At 41.2% G+C, this 15,045-nt stretch overlaps 2 protein-coding genes across 7 annotated transcripts in view; one reads left to right on the forward strand and one right to left on the reverse strand.

The window, feature by feature from the left end:
* fxr1 (FMR1 autosomal homolog 1) overlaps positions 1 to 9,242 on the forward strand; it is a 35,959-nt gene extending 26,717 nt beyond the window's left edge. For 3 of the 5 annotated variants that reach the window (XM_072438213.1, XM_072438214.1, XM_072438215.1), the window contains exons 15-18: positions 2,038 to 2,250; positions 2,702 to 2,779; positions 5,122 to 5,204; positions 5,647 to 9,242. In XM_072438213.1, coding sequence (XP_072294314.1) covers positions 2,038 to 2,250; positions 2,702 to 2,779; positions 5,122 to 5,204; positions 5,647 to 5,823 — 551 coding nt within the window. In that variant the 3' untranslated portion in view covers positions 5,824 to 9,242. The remainder of the gene's footprint in view (positions 1 to 2,037; positions 2,251 to 2,701; positions 2,780 to 5,121; positions 5,205 to 5,646) is intronic. The other 2 variants (XM_072438216.1, XM_072438217.1) reach the window with 1 other exon arrangement.
* A 564-nt stretch (positions 9,243 to 9,806) lies between these two features.
* dnajc19 (DnaJ (Hsp40) homolog, subfamily C, member 19) lies at positions 9,807 to 14,748 on the reverse strand. 2 transcript variants are annotated; one of them, XM_072438220.1, is made up of 6 exons: positions 14,634 to 14,748; positions 13,855 to 13,906; positions 10,996 to 11,069; positions 10,821 to 10,900; positions 10,052 to 10,122; positions 9,807 to 9,966 (listed from the first exon to the last, which is right to left on the reverse strand). In XM_072438220.1, the coding sequence occupies exons 1-6, from the start codon at positions 14,634 to 14,636 to the stop codon at positions 9,902 to 9,904; spliced, it is 345 nt and encodes a 114-aa protein (XP_072294321.1). In that variant the 5' UTR covers positions 14,637 to 14,748; the 3' UTR covers positions 9,807 to 9,901. The 2 variants fall into 2 exon arrangements, with proteins under 2 accessions (XP_072294321.1, XP_072294320.1); XM_072438219.1 differs by having other exon boundaries at positions 10,031 to 10,122.
* Positions 14,749 to 15,045: the final 297 nt, after the last annotated feature.

The raw sequence follows: 15,045 nt of genomic DNA on the forward strand, positions 1-15,045 counted from the left end.
TTTCTTTTTAAATGTGCAACTTATTATATCATTATTAATGCCTGTGACATTTTCAGACTGTCAGCAATGTTAATCGTGACAGAAAATTGGAATAAGCCTCAGTTTATTGTAGACTCATAAATGCGGCGATAAATCATGAATGCGCAAATTGTGATATTCTTTCCCAAATCTGTCACTTAAATGTACTATAAACTCACCCAGGACCCTGATTAACCAAATTTGGCCTTGAGGACAAACTTGAGGATTATTGCCATTGTCTATACGCTAAAAAGTGCTAATACCGACTTGATATGACCTGATTTAGATGTAAGATTGTTGCAAAATACATGAAGAGATATATGTTGAGTATTCCCAAAGACAATATAATAATTGTGACAAAATTAAGTCTCTTTAGTTCAATCTCTCGTCCTAAAAAATAGATCTAAATGTAAAGAACTTTAATTTATCTGGCAGTTTTTGTCAAATTTTACTTTATTTTGTCTTTCAGAAAGTTTGAATTTTGTAAACAAATTTGCGGAAAAGTCACATGTTGGACCAGAGTCTCAATAATCGTAAATAATTGTTAAAGGTGGTATGGACGTTTTTTTTCAGCAATTTTTTTTATCATATCCTGCCACGTATCAATCATAAAACGCACCTACCGCTCACCTGCAGCCGCGTGCGGTTTGTCCCCACGTTTCCGCGTGCCTAAGTGCATGGATCTATCATAATATAGTTCCCTCAGTGTACGGGGCAAAATGAAGACGGAGAAAGACAGTTCGAGCTGACACAGAAGTGGACAGAAATCTACGGGAGACGAGCGATGCGATGCGCTCCATTACGCTAATAAACAAACGCACGTGTGTGTTGTATCAGTCCGCACGGGGGAGTGCGCATGCGCACTTCCGCCTGCGTTCTCAAATCGCCGAAAAATCGTCCATACCGCCTTTAAATCGTGACATTCCAGGGTACAAAAAACTGCCTGAATTTTTTTTGAAAATTAATTGTTATTTTTTTTTTTAACTTTATTTATTATTATTTTTTACTATATTTATTATAATATTTACTATATATATATAATTTTTTACTAAATATATTTTTTTTTTAATATATTTAATATTTATTTTACTATATTTATTATTTTTACTATTTTCTTTTTACAATATTTAATATTTATTTTTCTTTCTTTTACTATATCATCATTTTTTACTATATTTACAATTTATTTTACTATATTATTATTTTTACTATATTACCATTTTTTACTATATTATTTTTGACTTATAATTTTTTAGTATATATTTATCATTTTTTACTATATCATAATATTTTTACTAAATTCACTATTTTTTACTAAATAAATATAGTAAAAATAATAATACATATTTTTTTACTATATTTATTATTAACCCTTTAAAACGATTAAATTGTGAATAAATAATGAGATAAATCACTGTCATTTCTCATTGGAATAGGTGTGTCATTTGCTGATGTTTGTGTGAAGCATCAGTTCATGTCTAATAATAATAATCGACAAACAAGTTATGTGGTTTATATTGTAGATGACATTCAATTGGTGACGATTAAACAGTATGAAATATGAAGCAGTCGTTTAGCTTTAGCCTTCATTTAATCTGATTTATATTAAAGCCGGGATAAATGTGACAGTCGCTATATCGCTCAGGATATTCTACGATATATCGTTTTTTTCAAGATTTTAACGTTTTCTTTGCACAAACTCAAACTGAAACACGCCCATTTTCATCATCAAAACAGTCAAAATGTCAAAATTCTAAATCGTAAACAAGTTTAATTTCTTTAAACGAGCAACAAAATTGTCTCAAAAGAATTCAGGAAATTTGACCAAAAATCCTAAAATGACTCATAGCGATATATCGACACAGCAGCCCACGATATCTATACTGTATCACCAAATTTAGTATCACGATATATTGATTAATTTCTATTTATTTGGTCTTTGATTTGATCTTCAACATAACTAAAATCACTAAAGATATGAAGTTTTTCTCACCGTTGACTCTCTCCCGACCCGCCCAGGCTACCGAGACCCCGAGGCCGACCACGCTCACGCCTACGGCTCGGCGGAGGCCACCACCGAGACCGACCAGACGGCCGACACCGACGCCAGCGACTCCAACCTGGCCGCCAACCGCCGCCGCCGCTCCCGGAGACGCCGGACCGACGAGGACGCCACACACATGGACGGCATGAGCGAGTCCGACAACGCCTCCGTCAGCGAGAATGGCATCGGTGGGTTTTTTAAGACGCGGCGAGCTGGCGATACGTTACCATGACGACGGATGAGGGCTGAGGGTGGAGCCATCTGACGTTAAATGAAGCCTTAAATCACAAAACATCTTAAAAACTAATTAGATTAAACATCGGCGACCATCACGTGGCACGGTTACGCTTTTAAAGAGCCCGCCCCTTCTCATTCAGACTGACCCCGCCCCTTCTCATTCAGACTGACTCCGCCCATTCTCAGACTGACCCCGCCCCTTCTCATCCAGACTGACCCCGCCCATTCTCAGACTGACTCCGCCCCTTCTCATTCAGACTGACCCTTCTCATTCAGACTGACCCCGCCCCTTCTCATTCAGCCTGACCCCGCCCCTTCTCATGTAGCCCAGAGCACAGTTGACACAGGAAACATGATCTAAAGTCAGAATTGTGACCGCTGTGATTCTGGTGAACTCTCCAGATGATTCTGAAGTCAAGCCTCAGCGCCGCAATCGCAGCCGGCGCCGTCGTGTGCGTTACCCTGAGGAGAGGCAGCCAGGTAACCGTGGTGACACCAGTGTGCAGAGAAAACAACAACATACTAAACCCAACTTTTTTGAGTGTTGCCTAACCTGTGTGTGAATACCTGAAGTTGTCGTGGAGACCAGAGGGGAGGAGCTTGACTTTAAAGGTCCCATACTGTGATAAACCCACTTTTGTGAACATTTAACTTTATAGTGTTAGATGTATCTCAAAACGATCTCAAAAGAAGTTTTTTCTTTCGTCTGTGCATTTAGTAGAATCGTTTGAAACTGGGCGGGGCACCGAACAGGAAGTGAGTCTGTCTCAGTCTGTGGCCCCTCACGCTCAGGGGCCTATTGTTCCAAAAACACCTGGAAAAGGTATCGTCTGATTGACACTAAAATGAGCTTTTATTGGGTTTTCACAATTCTCTTTTAAAAGCTGAAGGTAAATTCCCTTGTAATAAAGTAAAAATGTCCAGATAGAATCCAGAAAAAGTCCTATTCATTTTTATTTGTGACTTTGGATGTTAAACTGACCCTGATGCTTCCAGAATGATGGATTTGACTGGAAGTGCGTTACAGCTTTATGTTTAAGTAAAGCAGATCAAGCAGCCCCAGAGTTTTCTTTTATCAGATGTGGACAAAATGGAATAAATAATAAAAGTCAGAGGTAGATTTACATGACAAATGCACTTGTGTCTCCCATTGACTGTTGTTCTGATTGTTCTGCTTAATAAACTTTTGTAACGACACACAAGTCCCTAAATCGCCTGCTCACGCCACAAACTTTCATAACTCATTGTGTGATGCATGTGGCACAACGCTAAATATTGTCATAAATGTCCTTAGAAGCTGGAACTATGGGACCTTTAAACAAAGTGTCTCGGGCTGGACTATTGTGGTGATGAACGTCTAATTGTGATCTGATTCTGTCACGATTAATCAGAAGAACCGTTGTCTGGACTGTAAAACCCCAAAAATACAAAAATACTGTGGCGTTATTAAATGGAAATGTCAAAAAAGAACCAACAATTTCTGATTTTCCTCAGTAATAAACTTAATTTGTAAATAGTCTCTTTCTAGAAGCCTTCAATTGCCCCTTTTCCACCGTTTTATTTGGTCAAAAATGTATTTAAAGTCTTAATGTTCAGTAGAAGTAATTGTTTTTGTCGACTAAACAAAAAAATATTGCTGACATGTTCTAATTCTGCTTCAGTGACAAACAAAAGACCAGTTTCTCCATCCGCTCCTGCTATTGTTCAGTCCGCCATGCTCTGTGAGTGGCTCTGTGCTTTTAGCCAATCACAGAGAAGCATGAAGTGTCTGAAGCAGCCAGTGAATCATCACGTTGTCCAGCCCTGAGAACACACTCCCTCTCACTCTGCTGCTGCTTTGTCACTGCATCACTGATGAAATGTGTTAGAGTCAGGTGATTTCAATGGTCAGAACACTCTTGATGTGTCGACCGTGTCTCTCCAGTGACCGTGGTGTTAGATTCAGGTGATTTCAATAGATCAACATGGGCGTGACGTCAGAATATTAATGAGCACTACAAATGTCCCGGATGAACATTCAAGCGCGCTCAGGCCATCAGGGAAATAGCATGGGAAAATAGCAGGAACAACAGCGACTACGACAGCTAATCTCACTCAAATTGACGGAAGATGACGTCCCAAGAGCGAAGCTGAAACAGCATAAAGTAGAGGACCATTCTGAATTAGTTGAAGCGATGTTTACGGTGCAGAGGACGTTGTATTAGCGGAAAGAAGACTGAACTTGTAAAAAAGTATATCCGGGCTTTCAGCGTCTTCATCTCGACTCTTCGCTCTCTCCTCGGTTCACAACAAGTCCGATTTTTAAACATTGCGACATGGCATTTCTAAGTGTTTACTGAATAAAACTGATGTTAATTCTACAACGTACGCGGAACACGGTAAACTTATATACAGGGCTCCAGCCGCTGGCACCGGTGCAGGTTGTCACGCGCCGCTGCCTGCACCTGCAAAAAAACTGGTGGTAGGCTATGCAAGTCAAAACAACACTGACACTCACTGTCACTATTATTTATCATCATGTTTATTACTCGAACTCACCTGTTCGTTGCAAGCGGTTGCTGGGACAGGATATGGGTGGTCATATGTTGGTCCATATCCTCCTACAAAGTGTTTTGAACAAATGTAGGTGCTCCTCCTAGTTTTCCCGACTAAAAACGATGTTTTTTTTACGTATTTTCAATGGGAATTGATGCCTCGCAGTTTCCATTGTCTGACTTCCGGGTACGCGCTGTTGGCGCGGTGACGTCACATGGCTATTTTTAGCCCGGCCGTGGAGCGCTATTGTCAGAAACGCACTTGATGTGTCCATCGTGTCTCACCAGTGACCGTGGCAGATTACATCTCCAGAGCCGAGTCTGAAAGTCGACAGATGCCGAAGAAGGACTCCAAGAAAAACAAAGACGTGGTGCGTATTGTGAACTGGCTGTGTCTTCTCTAACTCTACTGTATAACTCTAACTCTCTTGTACTGTATATCTCTCTTACTCACTTTTGCTCACTCCGACTCACTTTCTCATTTTGACTCATTTATCTCACTTTACCTCACTTTATCTCACTCTGACTCCTTTATCTCACTCTGACGCACTTTGTCACTCCCACTCACTTTATCTCACTCACTCTGACTCACTATCGCTATCCGACTTGCTCTATCCAACTCACTTTATCTCACTCTCTTGATCTCACCCTGACTCACTTTATTTCACTCGGACTAACTTTATTTCACTTTATCTCACTACGACTCAATCTAATTCACTTTATTGCACTCTGATTCACTCAATCTCACTCCGATTCACTTTATCTCACTCTGACACAGTTGTATTCACGTTATCGTCTGCTCTCTCCCTCCAGGTCGAGCCCATCGCTGAGCACAGCCCCCCATCTGCCCCGTCGGCACCGTCGGCGCCGGCCAACGACTCCGGCAGTAACGGCTCAGCGGCGCCACGGTCTCCCTCGGAAACGCGGGGCCCCACCCCCCGCGAGAACGACGCCGCCGCCGCCCCGGCCGCGGTCAACGGCGTGTCGTAGAGCGAGCGTTCTGGTTTCGAGCACCGTTCTTTTATACTCATGGAATCTCTGAAACCGGGTCAAGCGCAGCTCCTCACGCGTCACACTTTCTCCTTTTATTACAATTTGTACAATATTTTACAACCGTTCTTCCTGTACGAGCTTGCCAAAGACAGTCAGACACACACTTTAGCGCCGGCGGCGGCTCGGCGAGAGGTTCAGGCCGAGCGTGCGCACGTCGGGAGTAGACAAACAAACAGACAAACAAACATCCAGTAGCAGGGTGTAAAGAGAGCTAACAGAGCTACCTTTAACCAGACAGAGATGCTTCCTGCGTTAGCGACACGCCCCGCGCCGCCAGCTTCAGTAGCGTTTGTGCCTTGAGTCGATTGAACGTGTCGCGCACATGGAATCCTGTCACTCACTTCTGACTCACTTCTGATTTAGTTCATTAACATTCATAATCAGCCACGAAAATGTAAAAAAAACGTATGATTTTGGTGAGATAAAACGCCGTCTGCGCTCTCTCTACGGCGAATCTTATACGTTTAGATTTGATATCATTGTTAAAAAAAAAGTTAATTTAAAGGTGCGCTGTGTAACTTTTCTGCACGTGTGTGTGAGTGTGTGTGTTTGTTTGTGTGTTTGTGGGGCTGCGGCGGTTATTCTGCAAAGCGAAAATAATCATCGTTATTTTTCTTATATCAAAAACAGTATTATTAAATCAAAATGTAAAAGAGAAAAAGAGTCAATTTGAATTTTCTCCATCCAGTCGTCGTATTTCAGCGGTTATTTGGTTGATAAAAAGTCTGGAATGTTCCGCAGTACGCAAATATTCAGACTTTAATAATTTCGAGATTAAGGAGCTACATTAGGGCTGAACAAGGTCTTTTAAGATTCTGTTAAAAGTTCACATTTGTTTGTACGTACGTAAATAACAGGGTTTTGCCACTTTTATACACGATAAGTCACTATGGTTTATAGTTTTATAGTCCAGTAGTTTGCCATTTAGATTTGTCGATCCACGTTGCGATTTATGCAGCGCTAATTCATGTTCACGCGCTAAAGCAGAAAGAAAAGGAGCGAGTTTACTACAATTTCCTGCATTTTCAGCAGTTTTTGCGTCAAATAATCCTAATAATTCACTCCCTTTTAGTCGTTTAATTGTCGGGCGGGACTAAACGTCGACGAGAGCCTTAAAATGTGTTATTAGGACTTAAAAAATGACCCTCCTCTTCTTCTGCAATACCACTCCGCCAGAACGGTTACACGGTGCACTTTTAACAAACAGGAAGTGCCGCGTACGTTTTGGTTCTTTTCCCCTCTTCACAAAGTGCAAATGTCGTCACACGCAAACACGCGCGGCGCCCCCGGGTGGACTTCCGAGGGACGCCTTTCTCACGCAGATTTACGCCGTCTGTTTGTCAGAAAAGTCCGGTTTATGCTTTATTATCGTTATGAACGTGTCGAGGAATGTGTTGATTTTAGCTGCTTTTTCGTCGTTATTTTTTTTTTTTGTGTTCTCTTTTCATTATGCAACCACTTCAGTCGAGATGTTTTCGGTGTCCAGAGCAACCGTTGGCGTGGCGCTGGAGGTATGGAATAACCGCGCGGTGCTGGTGGTTGTCGCCCCCTGGTGGTCGAGTGCGGAACAAAGAAACGCTGCGGTTCTAACGGTTTTGAATGTTTTTTTCCAAGGCTCGTTTTTGACTTTTTTGCGTGGCGGAAGGTGCGCCGTGTCAGGGGTGTGGTCAGAAGGGTGTGGTTGCCGTGTCGGGGGTGTGTGGTTTAAGGCAAATGGATCATCATTTCAGCCGCAACGTGTGAAACATTTGTATTCAACGTCATTATTTGGACTAAACGCACTCGTAAAGACCTTTTATAACAAAGGCGGTGGTATTACTTCATCCAAATGTCAATATTAAATAAAACATGAATTTTCATCAATAATACACTTAATTTGAATTTTTGTATCAATTTTTCAGAGTTTCGACGCGCAATAGAAATAACCGCTGACTCGTGTTACTGACGACGACAATAATCGGCCTTAATCTTAATCGCAGTTGTTTCTTTGCTTTCTTAAAAAACCTGCAGTGAAAGTATAATCCTAGTTTAACCCTTTAGTTATATTCTCTCCAAACGTCTGTGTGAACATTTTGTAATTGAACGGAGCAATAAATAAAATCACAATTGTAAATCCGATCAAACGCAGCGACATTTGTCCACTGCGTCGCCCGGAACGTTCTGCATTGAAGCATTAAACGTGAGATTAACGCCCCCTGTGGATCGTTCTGGGCCAAGCGGCGGCGTGTCTACGGTTAAAAACAAAGTGCGACTTTAACGATGCTCTAACGTCAAAGGAGCAACAGGTTTTGGGTGATTAAACTCCTTTAAATATGCAAATTAACGAACCCTGTGAGCTTTTTGTCACATTAGCGTTAGCATGTGTGTTACTCGATTAAAACCCCCCTGGAGTCGTGTTCAGCTTCGGTAGTGCTCGCTTCATGAATCCCGTTAAATGAATATATAGAAAACACTTGTAATTCCCGCCGCCACCTGCAGGTGGAGCGCTAACTCCAACGTGTGGGAACGTCCGACTGTTAGAATGTGCGCCGTTCAGTAGAAAGGTTTAAACGCCAAAGCAAAGGCACTCGCGAGCACGCTATGAAGGCCAATAATAAGCAAATAATAATAAAGCTAATAACGTGTTCTTTTAAGGCGTGTCTTTCTCTTGGATGTTTAAGTTTGACGTTCTGGACGCCACAGAAGAAGTCACTAGGCACAAGTCGGGCCATTTGAGTGTGAAAACTGATCCAAACGCTGTATCAGCTGGAGACGTACGGCGTTTAAAAAACACAACGGAGCACTTCCTGTATTACCACTTAGTGACATCACAAGGTGGAGTGTTTTAAAATCAAAAGAAATTGCTTAAACGTGCAGAACGAAAGGAAACGCGACTCCAGGCATGTTTCGGACGAGGACACGACATCATAATGGTGCGTTAAAGGTCCTTTTAAATCCCTTTTTAAAGCTCCTTCTAAAGTCTTAGAAAAACCAACAGTCCCTGAGCGCAACACGGCAAAAAAAACACTCAGAATGTAACGTCTGCGAGAATTCACGAAGCTGTACGAGCGTTGAGACGTTTCTGGAAACCGTAGCCCAGGACGAGCGCCACTTTCCAGGGTTTATTTGGGTTATTTATTTTAAGAGAATGTACAGTATTTAAAAGTAAAAAACACACACACAAAAAAAAGAAAGGAGAAAAACGGTGTCGACACTAAGCGCGGCGGCGTTGCTGGATTTGGACCGCTGAGAGTCGCGTCTCGGGGGTCTCGTGGGCTCGACTGCAGTATGTTTTATAAGGATTGTTCTGGTTGGTTGATGTGCAATATGTTTTGTATGGGTAGTTCTTAAATAAACTTGATTTTCCATGTGGAGAAGTCTCATTTATTGTCGCACGTTCCCACTCACGTTGACCCTCCGGAGTGTCTAATCTGACCCGAACTCAAGTATTTATGTGGATTACATTGTGTTGGAAAAAAAACGAGTGAAAAGTGTTCAAACCAGTCGGCCCCTAAAAAAGTCCGGAGTATAAGTCTCACCAGCCAAAAAATGCAAAATAGAGTAGAAAAAAAACATAGGTCACACTGGAGTATGAAATGCGGTTGCAAGTGTGAAAATCACAAATAATATCACATACTTATACTCCGGAGCGACTAAGTAAGTTAAGATAAGTCGCACCCCGGCCAAAACTATAAAAAAAAAAGGTGCCACTTATAGTCCGGAAAATACGGTAATAGTGATTGACAATAGTCAAATATCTCAAGATACTGATTTATTTGTCGTTTTAGGGTTAAGGTTAGCCATGAGGCTATGTGACCGCGCCGCGGATCTGCAACCCCGGCCTTTATTTAAACCTCGTGATTAAAAACCTGAACCTTTTAAAATTAATGATTATATCACTTTGTTTACTTGACTTTTTCACATAAATGAGCTCCAACAGATAACGTTCTTTTATTAAACTTTATTGCAAAAAATGTGCGAGTGTCTGTGATCAGTCCGTGTAGTAAACGTGTCAAAGGCGCGGTCACTACGGTCACTACTTCTGACCGTCCATCAGATCCTTGGCCTCGTTTATCTTGGCGGCGATATACGGCGATCCGCCTGAAACACAAACGTCACGTGTCAGAAGCGGCGCGCGGACTAATCGAGCGCGTTTGGGTTTTACCTCGATCCGGATGGGTTTTACCTCGATCCGGATGGTTCAGGATCATCAGTTTTCTGTGAGCTTCCCTGATCTTCACCTTATTGGCCGTCGGGCTGTAAACAAACACACGCAGCGTTATAAGAAACAACAACAACACAATATGATATAGTTTATAAATATACAACTGTGTAATGATGTTTGCTTTAGTGAAAAAAGTACTTATCAATGAACTCTTAAAAACTCCAAATTTTTCCACTTTTCCATCGACAAATTATTGTTTGTGTAAAAGCGTTTTTTTTTTGTTCAAATTGCATCTCATTCAAAGCCACTTAAATCCTCTGCTAATTTATTTATCAAACTTAATATTTATTACATAATATTTAGATTTTTTTTTTACATTTATGTATTACAATTATTCCATTAATTATTGTAAATGGAGCCAATTTTCACATTTAGCGAAAGACAAATGTTTAAGCCCTTTTATATTTAATTGATTTTTTTGTTTTAACTCATAGTAATTAAACATCTATGAATGTGTGATTTTATCTATGCACAGCTATAATCACATTTTATTTTATTTATTCTTTAGGTGGAGGAGTTAATATAAGTTATAACATTTAATAATAATTTTCCTGCACCTACTTTTTTATTTACTGTAATTTTTGTTGTTTCATATGTGCAACAAAAATAAATAAATACAAAAATTGTGACAGTTGATGTGTGATGAAAAGGCGTCTCACAGTTTTGGACCATAATTTAGCTTCAAATGTCTATTTCTCTCTGAAACAGGTTTTGTAACATCGTTTTTTACCTGAGGCCGAGGACTAAAGACGCTTCTCTCTTGGTCATCTTGGGCTCAAATCCTCCTCTGTAGAAGCCGCCGCCGAAAGCCTAAAACAGCACGCAACAGGTCAAGGCCTTTTCACAGAGAGCGCCCCCCGCAGGTTTGAACATTACACAGTTTGTTTGTGTGTGAAAACACTGACCGTCTTGGGGAAACTCTTCAGAGCCTGTTTCATCTGAGGCTCTACCTGCTTTAAGGCCTGCATGGCATAACGTCCTGTAAAAGTACACAGAGACGGAGGGTAAAAGTACACGGAGATGGGGAGTAAAAGTACACACAGATGGAGAGTAAAAGTACACGGAGATGGAGAGTAAAAGTACACGGAGATGGATAGTAAAAGTACACGGAGATGGATAGTAAAAGTACACGGAGATGGGGAGTAAAAGTACACGGAGATGGGGAGTAAAAGTACACACTGATGGAGAGTAAAAGTACACGGAGATGGAGAGTAAAAGTACACACAGATGGAGAGTAAAAGTACACGGAGATGGAGAGTAAAAGTACACGGAGATGGAGAGTAAAAGTACACACAGATGGAGAGTAAAAGTACACGGAGATGGAGAGTAAAAGTACACGGAGATGGAGAGTAAAAGTACACACAGATGGAGAGTAAAAGTACACGGAGATGGAGAGTAAAAGTACACGGAGATGGAGAGTAAAAGTACACACAGATGGAGAGTAAAAGTACACGGAGATGGAGAGTAAAAGTACACGGAGATGGAGAGTAAAAGTACACACAGATGGAGAGTAAAAGTACACACAGATGGAGAGTAAAAGTACACACAGATGGAGAATAAAAGTACACGGAGATGGAGAGTAAAAGTACACGGAGATGGAGAGTAAAAGTACACGGAGATGGAGAGTAAAAGTACACGGAGATGGATAGTAAAAGTACACGGAGATGGATAGTAAAAGTACACGGAGATGGAGAGTAAAAGTACACGGAGATGGAGAGTAAAAGTACACAGAGATGGAGAGTAAAAGTACACAGAGATGGAAAGTAAAAGTACACACAGATGGAGAGTAAAAGTACACGGAGATGGAGAGTAAAAGTACACGGAGATGGATAGTAAAAGTACACGGAGATGGAGAGTAAAAGTACACAGAGATGGAGAGTAAAAGTACACACAGATGGAGAGTAAAAGTACACGGAGATGGAGAGTAAAAGTACACGGAGATGGAGAGTAAAAGTACACGGAGATGGATAGTAAAAGTACACGGAGATGGAGAGTAAAAGTACACAGAGATGGAGAGTAAAAGTACACAGAGATGGAGAGTAAAAGTACACACAGATGGAGAGTAAAAGTACACGGAGATGGAGAGTAAAAGTACACGGAGATGGATAGTAAAAGTACACGGAGATGGAGAGTAAAAGTACACGGAGATGGAGAATAAAAGTACACAGAGATGGAGAGTAAAAGTACACAGAGATGGAGAGTAAAAGTACACACAGATGGAGAGTAAAAGTACACGGAGATGGATAGTAAAAGTACACGGAGATGGAGAGTAAAAGTACACAGAGATGGAGAGTAAAAGTACACACAGATGGAGAGTAAAAGTACACGGAAATGGAGAGTAAAAGTACATAGAGATGGAGAGTAAAAGTACACAAAGATGGAAAGTAAAAGTACACACAGATGGAGAGTAAAAGTACACAAAGATGGAAAGTAAAAGTACACACAGATGGAGAGTAAAAGTACACAGAGATGGAGAGTAAAAAGTACACAGAGATCAGAATCAGAATAAGGTTTATTGCCATTGTCAATGAATAAAACTCAAAACATTGGTGATTCGATGTAACCCAAAACAATAAAACAATGAACAATGAATAGCTACCAGATAGATAAAAAAAATAAGTAAATGAAGTTAAAAATAGGCTTGATATGTACATAATAAAATATGTAGTGCAATATGTGAACAGTGCAGTGAGTGAAGGTGCTTAGGAAGTGTTCATGAGTCCAACTGCAGAGGGAAAAGAAACTGTTCTTGTGACGGGAGGTTCTGGTCCGGATGGACCGTGGCCTCCTGCCTGAGGGGAGTGGCCTCCTGCCTGAGGGGAGTGGCCTCCTGCCTGAGGGGAGTGGCCTCCTGCCTGAGGGGAGTGGCCTCCTGCCTGAGGGGAGTGGCTCAAATAGTCCGTGTCCAGGGTGAGAAGGGTCGGCTGTGATCCGACCAGCTCCTGCAGGGATGGAAGTCTGCAGCCGAACCCTAACCTCAGCAGAGTGTACAATGCGCTGTAGTCTCTGTTTGTCCCTGTTTGTCCCTGGCTGTGGCTCCAGCATATCACACGGTGATTGAGGAGGTGATGGAGGAGGTGAGGATGGACTCAATGATGGCTGTGTAGAACTGCACCATCATATCTGCTGTCAGCTTGGCTTTCCTCAGATGTCACAGGAACTACATCCTCTGCTGGGCCTTCTTGATGAGGGAGCTGATGGTGGGCTCCCACTTGAGGTCCTGGGTGATGGTGGGCTCCCACTTGAGGTCCCGGGTGATGGTGGGCTCCCACTTGAGGTCCCGGGTGATGGTGGGCTCCCACTTGAGGTCCCGGGTGATGGTGGGCTCCCACTTGAGGTCCCGGGTGATGGTGGGCTCCCACTTGAGGTCCCGGGTGATGGTGGTGCAGAGGAAGTGGAGGGAGTCCACAGTGGAGATGGGGGATGTAATGATGATTGGATTATTGAGGAAAAACGTCCCGTTTTAACAATTTGTCATGATTATTACTGAGAAATCTGACCACATGTGACAAAAACAGCCAGTACTTTATATTTAGATGTATTTTTTTAACTATAGATTTAATTAAAACCAATTCATTTTACTTCTAAAATGGTCAAAGATCTAAACACGAGGTTCATCAGCAGATTACAAATGACACTTCACTTATTTCCTCTCTGAAAGTGTATTTTACTTTTGCCGACACCTGATATTTGAGCCCATCGCGTTGCCGGGCCGATCATTGACTGAGGCTATATTTATCATTATTATTATTATTAGTCGATACCTGCAAATCCTGCCGCGGCCAAGGCCAGTCCCACGGCGACCATAGAACTGGCCTGAAACAGAAGAAACAGTGATAAATATGAACAATTAACAGGTGCTCTTTTTGTATAAATTCTGAAGTTATAAACCTTTAAAAGTCTGTAAACAAAGACATCCTAAATACAGGAATAATGGCAAACGTGAAAGAGAGTGAGAGTAAGAGAGTAACTTGAATTCATCTCACAAAATATGAAAGATCCCGGTGGTTTTGTCAAATGAAAACGACAAATTTAGGCCTTGTTTATAATTGTATTTTATTTATCAAATGTTTATTCAAAAGGTGACATTTATGGTGACGACAATGTTGACTCCACAATCTACAGATGTTTTATATAGTTTAATGGAAAATTCTACTTTTTGTGAAGCTTAAATAAAATGTTAGGGCAAGAAAATAGTGTATTTTCCCATCTTTTTGTGATAGAAAACTGACATTTCAACCCTGACAATCAAAAATAATTGTACTTTTTTTTTTTTTTAAATAAACAAAGCATTCAGAAACTGCATAAATATTTGATCTGTAAGTAACATTAATGAGGGTATTTTTAGTAAAGCAGCACGTATCAGTGAAAAACAGAGCAAAATAATGAAAATATAAAGCAATCCAACGTGAGAGTCCCACAGAAGCTAACATTAGCATAACACTGGATTTAACCTTGATTCATGCTCTTTTCAGCCAAAATATGAATCTCTTTGCAGATTAAACCGTGTCTGTGAATCATGCGGATGCAGAATCATCTTTACCATGTCTGTAGATTATGTCCGCTCGTCTTTACACGTGAGAATCATCACTTTTGACCTCTCATGTTTCCCTCTCGCAGGTCCACTGTGTTGTGACGGAAAGCAGCGGGAAGTGTCGTAAAACCGGCACAGAAGCGCTGATTAGCTCTTCCGGTCAGGTGTCTACTGTCTAAAATGAAAAATAAAGAAAGAATAATCCGCGTTTTCTACAGGTGTATTATTTTTCGTCGGTGTTTTTGGAGTTTAGCTCGTTTTTTTAAGAACACATTCATCACAGTGGACGATGAGCTAGAAGTTTTAGCATACACCTGATGATTTAAGCTAAATGCTAGAAGCGTTAGCATACACCCGATGATTTAGGCTAAATGTTAGAGGTGTTAGCATACACATGCTGATTTAGGCTATATGCTAGATG

This window comes from Eucyclogobius newberryi, unplaced genomic scaffold, assembly GCF_026437365.1.
Source record: "Eucyclogobius newberryi isolate DKJ021-1_F unplaced genomic scaffold, fEucNew1.0.hap1 SCAF_9, whole genome shotgun sequence".
In the NCBI taxonomy this organism is placed as follows: Eukaryota; Metazoa; Chordata; class Actinopteri; order Gobiiformes; family Gobiidae; genus Eucyclogobius; species Eucyclogobius newberryi.

Bases quoted from the DNA above. Each gene is read 5' to 3' on its own strand.
- dnajc19 (XM_072438219.1), bottom strand. The intron at 10,901-10,995 runs GTCAGTGTTTTC...GTGCTGTTTTAG, and splicing joins TGAAGAGTTTCCCCAAGACG to GCTTTCGGCGGCGGCTTCTA. The intron at 10,123-10,820 runs GTAAAAAACGAT...GTTTGTTTACAG, and splicing joins TCTTTAGTCCTCGGCCTCAG to CCCGACGGCCAATAAGGTGA.